This window comes from Oncorhynchus kisutch, linkage group LG25, assembly GCF_002021735.2.
Source record: "Oncorhynchus kisutch isolate 150728-3 linkage group LG25, Okis_V2, whole genome shotgun sequence".
NCBI classification, from domain to species: domain Eukaryota; kingdom Metazoa; phylum Chordata; class Actinopteri; order Salmoniformes; family Salmonidae; genus Oncorhynchus; species Oncorhynchus kisutch.
In genome coordinates this window covers 19,031,236-19,039,913 of record NC_034198.2, presented here as the reverse complement: position 1 = coordinate 19,039,913, position 8,678 = coordinate 19,031,236, and the positions used below count along the sequence as shown (strand labels likewise).

Genomic DNA, 8,678 nt, shown 5'->3' with positions numbered 1-8,678 from the left:
TAGCCTACCTTTTGGGCATTACATTGGAAATCTTATTTTGTTTTATTGTTCTAGTTAGATTTTTAAGCATTTTGAACGAAGAGCCGTTAGGAAGCCAAAGGAGCTGGCTTTTTCAAATCTGAACGGAGCCAAATGAGCCGGATCACCAAAAAGACTCGGAATTAATACTTTTTTTCTGGGGGTATGTGCGCTGTTACCGCCCAGATGTGAACCAATGTTATTGTATTACCTTTCTCCGAGCATGAGGATATTATGCTGGCAGGTAATCGCAGATTTTTTTGTAAAAAAGTCCCATCATTGTACCATCTAAACCGTTGTGAAATATATTTTCCATAAGCAAAACTATTGTATTTTCAGCTGTTTGAAGCGGGTGTACAAAAACGAAAGTAAAAGACGCAAAAACTACATTTAAGAACGGAAAGATAGGAGATAATACACATAGAACAGATCCACTGCTTATTAGAAATGCTTTCAAATAGAATGACCGCTCTATAACTCACATGTTATATGTGAATTTGGCAGGGTCACCCAAAAAGTTACATATTGCAGCTTTAAAGAAAAAATACTTTTAATAAAATACAAATATATGTTTTTGGAATTACTCAATAGAGTCTGCAAAACATAGATTGGTCTCTTGTGCTGAGCACCTGGTTTAATACAGAGTGGTGGTGACTCCTTACTCCACCTTCTCACTTCACTGTAATGCAATACACTGTATATGGGATACATATTAGGTTGTAGAGAAGAAAAAATATATATTCCCGTCTCAGCTAAAGTGGGGTGGAAAATACTCAGGGGGGTTTCTACTAACCAAATATTGTATATTTTTTTAGGGGGGCCGTGTCGCACGACCTGCTGTCGCCCATATAGCCCCCAATGCAATACACTGTAAAATACTGTACATGGGATATACGTTATATTGGCTTGTAGAGAGAAAACCTTTCTGCCTCTCTCAGCTAAAGTGGGGAGGAAAATACTCAGTAGGGTCTATACTAACCAAATATGCATAGTTTATTGTTACAACTTTTTAACCCTTAGGTCTTCATTAGGCATCCATATCCCAGGTGGTGGTGGTGGAAGGTACTATACATGTAGGGGCAGTCCTTAGTGACATCACCTGATACAGGAAGTAAAAATATATAATATCGGTACACAATATCAATATTTAATATGTCAAAATACTGTATATAACCAAACATGAGGAATGTGATAGATGTTTACAGTAATATATATATAAATACACACAATATTCAATTATGGTAGAAAGACTATTTTAGAACTATAGAAACGATTTCAAGTCAAACTCCCCGTGTTGAGCTTGTGGATATTTTTTTATTTTTAATTTTACCTTTATTTAACCAGGCAAGTCAGTTAAGAACAAATTCTTATTTTCAATGACGGCCTAGGAACAGTGGGTTAACTGCCTGTTCAGGGGCAGAACGACAGATCTGCCCCTTGTCAGCTAGGGGGTTTGAACTCTCAACCTTCCGGTTACTATTCCAACGCTCTAACCACAAGGCTACCCTGCCGCCCCATAGACTCCCTTTGAAGTAGTTTCCTCTCAATGACCCCTCCCCTGCATGACATCTTGACCATTTCTATTCCAATGTATCTCATCGAGCTAATAGAATGTCCAGCTTGTGCAAAATGAACAGCAACAGGATTTTTTTGGTCTCAATGGCCTGTATATTGTTGCAGTGCTCACTGATACAGGTCTTAAGGCTTCTGTGGGGTTTCCCTGGACAGACCACAGGGACATGTCAACATGTAAACACCATAGGTGGACATGGGTCTTTCTATAAATTAGGGTACCAGTAATTATTTATTGTAGTGGGCAACTGTTTGGAGCTGTTACAGAGTCATTAATAATAATTTGCCATTTGTTTTCACGGGAATACATTACAATATAAACGGGGAACATAGATACATTGAAAGTAATTCATGAGTTGAATCAAAACCTATGTTTAAACCCTTTTTAATGCTTCACAACTTTGTCATGTAACATTTGTCTTTAAATCATATACTAAGCATTTAACATTTGAATTACACATTGAACTTGATCCTGTGAAAATCCTGGATATTGCTGTCGAAATAATATAAAATACTCTGAGACCAGGTTGCATATTAGTGTGAAAGGTGTGAAACTAGTTTTCATGGGAACACATATCCAAAATAATGTCTGCTGCAAAATCAAAGAGTAGTCTTAACATGATTAATAAAACAAAGATCCATACTGTCATTAACAGAGTTCTTCAAGAATTACCCATAATACTGTAGTTGTTTGATTTACATTTGATGTTAGCTGTTTAGCAGGATGGGACATTGTTGCGCTACATCAGCTGATTCAGGAAAGGATTTTCTGAATGTCAGCCAAGTGATGAAGAGCTCATGTGACACCGCACGTGATTAAACAACAGCCAACGTGCGGGAATTAACGTTGATCTAGAGGATTGAAAGATTTTTTGTATGTCTATGTTGTAAGGGAGGGTCAAGATAAATAGCCAAAGTTTATTCCTGAGGTAAGATTACAATGACAGCTGTAGCCTAGTTTTCTGTTTGATTTACGGCTGATTTGTTACATTGAGCAGAGATCGTGTCTAGTTTATGAGTGAAAGTTTATGAGTGATGGGACAGTGAGTGAGTGTCCTATGTACTTCTAAAGTCTTTCCCAAAAAACTGTCCGAATTAAATGTTGAATGCAAAGAAAGCCTATGCCTGGGAGAATGATATCATGTTGGTTTGTATCAATCGTTTGGGTGTTTGTTTGTTTTGCAAACACTCTCATCACATGTCTAGTAGCATAAAGAAACATTTTAGCCAAACACAACGGTCCATTGAGAGGCGTAAAGTGGAATTAAAGAGGAATTACAGCAACAACAACAACACAACGTTTTTACTCAAAAGTGGTCTACTGGTGTAGTTTAAGCATTACTGTGGATTTAGAACATCCAATTTTGTAGTTTTTCTATAAAAGTGTGATTTCTGTAGGGAAAACCTGAAAACATTTTTTAACATTTTCCATAGGCCTACTTGTCATCATTTATTTATGAATCTATATTATTATTATTATTATTTTACATAGCATGCCTGAATACATTGTTAGACAGTTTAAAAACTACATTTTTAATGAATTTGATAGGATTTTGTGTGTTGTATTTACAATCAAATTCTATTTTAGAATTTTACAGGTTCAAAGTTGTATAATGTCCCCCCCAAAAAAGTGTCATACATGCAATAAGTAGATGAACGAGTCCCATCCTCTCTGAAAAGAAAAAGTGACAACGACAATGTTGGAGAACCAGCATGAAGAATAAAAGACCCTACAAAATATTAGGAAATATTAAACAAAGGACGAAACTACAACAAAACACACATGAGATGTCCCTTGCTGGTAGTATCCTAAAAAAGAGGGACATTTCAAGCAAAGAGAGGGAGAAGGCAGAAAAGCTGCAGCAGTGGAAAATGTATACTATATAATGCAAGTGCTTCCCAAAGAATGCAGAAGATGAAGAGTGATCAGATGAATTGCAATTAATTGCAAAGTCCCTCTTTGTCATGCAAGTGAACTGAATCCCCCAAAAACATTTCCACTGCATTTCAGCCCTGCCACAAAAGGACCAACTGACATCATGTCAGTGATTCTTTCGTTAACACAGGTGTGAGTGTTGACGAGGACAAGGCTGGAGATCACTCATGCTGATTGAGTTTGAATAACAGACTGGATGCTTCAAAAGGAGGGTGGTGCTTGGAATCATTGTTCGTCCTCTGTCAGCCATGGTTACCTGCAAGGAAACATGTGCCGTCGTCATTGCTTTACACAAAAAGGGCTTCATAGGCAAGGATATTGCTGCCAGTAAGATTGCACCTAAATCAACCATTTATCGCATCATCAAGAACTTCAAGGAGAGCTGTTCAATTGTTGTGAAGAAGGCTTCAGGGCTCCCAAGAAAGTCCAGCAAGCCGCAGGACAGACTCCTAAAGTTGATTCAGCTGTGGGATCAGGGCACCACCAGTACAGAGCTTGCTCAGGAATGGCAGCAGGCAGGTGTGAGTGCATCTGCACGCACAGTGAGGCGAAGACTTTTGGAGGATGGCCTGGTGTCAAAAAGGCAGCAAAGAAGCCACTTCTCTCCAGGAAAAACATCAGGGACAGACTGATATTCTGCAAAAGGTACAGGGATTGGACTGCTGAGGACTGGGGTAAAGTCATTTTCTCTGATGAATCCCCTTTCCAATTGTTTGGTGCATCCGGAAAAAAAGCTTGTCCGGAGAAGACAAGGTGAGCGCTACCATCAGTCCTGTGTCATACCTTCAGTCCTGTGTCATACCTTCAGTCCTGTGTCATGAGAAAATTCTTAGAGGTTAGTACCAGTTCAGCCAAGTCCACAATACAATTGGCACTGGGTAGAGCATTAAGGGATGTTCATTGAGGTAGAATATAGGATGGTAACATCAAAAGTACAACAACAAAAAAATTGTTGTTGTTTAAGGAGATAAAACCAAGGGTCTCTGGTGTACGTGGGGAGAGAGCTCACCCAGGGCTTCACAAAATGGTCTACAAAGGTTGAAATGTTCTCTGTCAGAGATCACTTGCTACTCACAATAGGCCAGCCTGGTATAGCTGGCGTCTTTTTAATTTCGGGGAGAGTGTAAATGACAGGTGTGGTTGGGCAGTCAACTTTCATATATGCAATATTCTGTCTTTGTAATTTCCTCTTCATTCAAAAACTTAAAACAGTTCATCATGGATCAGAGACTTGAATTGATTAGTAGGATCCCCAGGGAGTCTTTGCAAAATGAATCATCTCTGAGAATTTTCTTTCCATAGTCTGCAGCATTTCACATCACTATTGCACTTCCTTTGTTGGCAGGTTTTATAATGATAGTGGAGTCATTCTTGAGTTCCATAAGGGATACTTTCTCTGCTTTTGACATATTGCTGAATACCTTGTGTTCTTGTTTCTTAGCCAGGAGATTATGTGCATCTTTCTCAACTAGGTGACAGTATTTTTCAAGAGAGGTATTTCTTTTGGGAGGTATACGTGTGCTTTTTCTCTTAAAATATGTATTTTCCCTGTATCATGTCCTCAGAGCGAGAGTCAAGTTCATTGTCATTCTGTTTATCAATGGGAAGAGCACTAACACTCTGTCCTGTCTGGTTACTTGTCTCCATTACCAAAGAAACCCCATTACCAAAGAATTCAGCCAATCTCAAGCTGCGGAAAAACTTTGGAAGTCTATAACGGTATTACAGTCATTGGCCTGTGCCATTGGGACAAATGACAGTCCCTTACCTAAGGCAGATGAGCATGTGTTTGACAAGTTCATTACAATGTCTTCCTCCATGTGAGTCGGAGGGACTTTGGGTGTTATGCGTTATCCACACTTCAATGTTTTGAAAGGTGGGCTTTTATTTTGAAGGTTCTCTCATTACCATACAACGTGATGTGATGGTTTGTGCTGCATGCAAAATGTTAGTTGGTTTTAGAGCCCCACAGTGGAGGTGTCATAATACTCACAAAACCTAGCGTCAAACAGAGGAGTTCCAATGGGTTTTCCACCATTAATTGTTCCCATAGGGAATTTTTTAGAAACACTTAATAAGGGCTGTGTTTCGGGTAGACTTACCCTGACTTGACGTTTTGATAACCATGTAAATCTCTCTCGGATATGGCGACTTTGATCAATATAGTCGGCTGTATTTACACTCGGATTCGAAAACGCTAATTGGCATCATGCAAGACTACAAATCCCTACCAGCTCCTGCACGTCATCTCTAGCTGACACCTTTGCTAACAGGTATTGTGCACAGGAGGTTGGTGGCCGCTTAATTAGGGAAGATGGCCTCGTGGTAATGGCTGGAATTTTTTTGCGGGTAAATAAATACAGGCGAATATATTGATAGTCTCCTTGGCCTAGAGATTTACACGGTTATCAAAATGTCACGCCAGGGTAAGCCTACACGAAACACAGCTCTTATTTTTATTTTTTTAAATGCCTATGGGAAGAATGTATGAAGGAAAACCTATTGGAACCATTTCCCTGTTTGACTGCTAGGTTTTATGGGTAGTATAACTCATACCGTGGTACTCTATTGTCGCTGAGCGTTGAATGACCTGAAAAGACTAGGGGGCGTGGACTCGATTTTCCACAAGCCAAGCATAACCTATTTAACTGCATCTGCGACGACTATTAATTACATTGTTTACTTCTGTTCATCTGTCATTGCAATGGCACAAGCCGATTCAAGAAACGAAGTAGCAGAGCGCATTGGATATATCACACGAGTCCAGAGTTTCAGCGCGTGCCATCGATTGCACAGGTACCAGTACAATCCTTTTCTATATTTTTGTTGTTGTAAACGACGACGCAATATGCAGCTTAATGCAGGGTTGCCATCTAGAAACTGTTGTAGAGGCTGCGAGACGAGTGCAAGATGGAAAGCAATTTGGTATGATTGTGTTTCCAGTGAGACGTTTTATTTGATAGAAGGGAGAGTTTTAACGCCACGAAACGAAACTGGAATCAAGCATAACCTGTTGCGTCAATCCCGGAAGATCATGGGATCTGTAGTTCTATTGTAGACACAGCGAAGCCATCAACTTCTTAAAATTGTTAAAGGTTTTTGTTATATATTTGTTGAATTGAAACCTCATGTATTGTGTTGTCTCTCCAGCCCGACGTTGAGTGATGAGGTAAACAAGAGGATATTTGGGAAGTGCAACAATCCCAATGGCCATGGACACAACTATAAAGGTCAGTCATTGGTCAAGGTCTCATCCAAACCATGCACGTAGGACCAATAGGACCAATTCTGTTGTCAGTTATTGTCTGATTCACAGTTGGCCTATAGGTTACATAGCTGTCCTGTTCCATAACTTCAAACTGGGTCTAACCCAATGTTTATCTAAGGCTCTGTTGTGTTTTTATTTTTGTAGTAGAGGTGACGGTACGGGGGAAGGTAAGTCCCACCTGAGACTTTGCGTCGTACCATATTCATAAAAACACGACTTACAAAACATTCTCATGGTTGCTAGTGGTAGAAACACACCAGTAAATCACGAGACACTCTCATGATATGAAAGCAGTCTGCCTCCTTGGTAATGGATGTTGGAGACACACAGACCGTCACAGAGCTTCTCTTTGTCCATCTCCAGATCGATCGTCACACAGGCATGGTGATGAACATTACAGATCTGAAGCAACACATTGAGGTGAGACCCTCCCTTTCTTCCAATCCAATCCTGGACTTGACTTTTGATTTGAAGCGAAGGCTGCTAGACTATTCATTTCTTCATTCATTTCACATTTCTAGTACATTTTAGAGAATAAGGAAAATGTGCATTAATTAATTAGTGTGTTATTTACAAACTCATGTATAATTCTGATACAGGAAGTCATCATGATTCCGTTGGACCATAAAAACCTGGATAAGGACGTCCCCTACTTTGCTAATGTTGTCAGGTGTGTGCTCCTATACTGGACCGTAGCCTTATGTTTATGAGTAACGGGTGGATTTTCAGTTCGGAGCACGTGATTCAGAGTTTCCATGGTTGAACTTTTTTTTGTTTTTTTGTCTGCTGTACAGCACAACAGAAAACGTGGCTGTATATATCTGGGACAACATGGTCAAGCAGCTACCAGCCAATCTTCTCTACGAGGTCAAGATTCACGAGACTGACAAGAACATTGTTGTATATCGAGGACAATAGCCAGCCACCTTCAGTACCTTGTAATTAGTACGATCTTTACTAATATATATTATGTAGTATGCACATCTCACGTTTGAGTTCATAGATGGACTTATGCGATGTGTTATGATAGTATTAAAGTGCAGAGTTGAGGTTATACTATTGAATAGTATTATGCATCATTTGCTGGTGCAATCCACTCTACAACTTTGTTACAATAATAAATGGAATAAGCTCAAATTTAAACAAGTTGTTTGTGCCTCTCTACAGTACCTCTACAATAGAGAACATCTAGAATGTACATGACTACAGATTGACCACTAGAGTGCAGGATCTGAATTCCTCATAGCCCAGTAAGCAGCTTGACTTGACTAAAATGTCTAGTTTAGGGGTGTCAAACTCATTCCTTGGAGGGCCTAGTGTCTGCTGGTTTAAATTTTTTAATTTTAATTAAGACTTGGACAACCAGGTGAGGAGAGTTACTTGCTAATCAGTGACCTTAATTCATCAATCAAGTACAAGGGCTCCCAAGTGGCATAGCGGTCTAAGGCACTGCATTTCAGTGCTAGAGGCATCACAACAGACCTTGGTTCGATCCCGGGCGGCGCACAATTGGCCCAGCGTGTGTGTTTGACCAGGGTAGGCCGTCATTGAAAAATAAGAATTTGTTCTTAACTGACTTGCCTAGTTAAATGAAGGTTAATACAAACAAACAGGGAGGAGCAACATCCTGCAGAGACTAAGCCTTGTGTGGAATGAGTTTGAGACATGGTATAGTATGTCAAATCAACAACAACAAAAAGGTTCGGAGACTGTCCCACTGTTTGTGGGAACAAGCTAAAATGGGCTTAGAAAAGCCATAAATGCTTATTGTTTCATTCTAAATTCTCATCAACTGATATTGATAAATTACCATTTTTTAAAATAAAAAATAAATATTTCACCTTTTATTTAACCGGGTAGGCAAGTTGAACACGTTCTCATTTA

At 39.5% G+C, this 8,678-nt stretch overlaps 1 protein-coding gene across 2 annotated transcripts; it reads left to right on the top strand.

The window, feature by feature from the left end:
* The first annotated feature begins 237 nt into the window (after positions 1-237).
* On the top strand, positions 238-7,937 carry pts (6-pyruvoyltetrahydropterin synthase). 2 transcript variants are annotated; one of them, XM_020461026.1, is made up of 7 exons: positions 238-262; positions 6,241-6,322; positions 6,677-6,756; positions 6,939-6,961; positions 7,158-7,214; positions 7,394-7,464; positions 7,589-7,937. In XM_020461026.1, the coding sequence occupies exons 1-7, from the start codon at positions 253-255 to the stop codon at positions 7,710-7,712; spliced, it is 447 nt and encodes a 148-aa protein (XP_020316615.1). In that variant the 5' UTR covers positions 238-252; the 3' UTR covers positions 7,713-7,937. The 2 variants fall into 2 exon arrangements, with proteins under 2 accessions (XP_020316615.1, XP_020316614.1); XM_020461025.2 differs by lacking the exon at positions 238-262 and adding an exon at positions 5,493-5,952.
* The last annotated feature ends 741 nt before the right edge of the window (positions 7,938-8,678 follow it).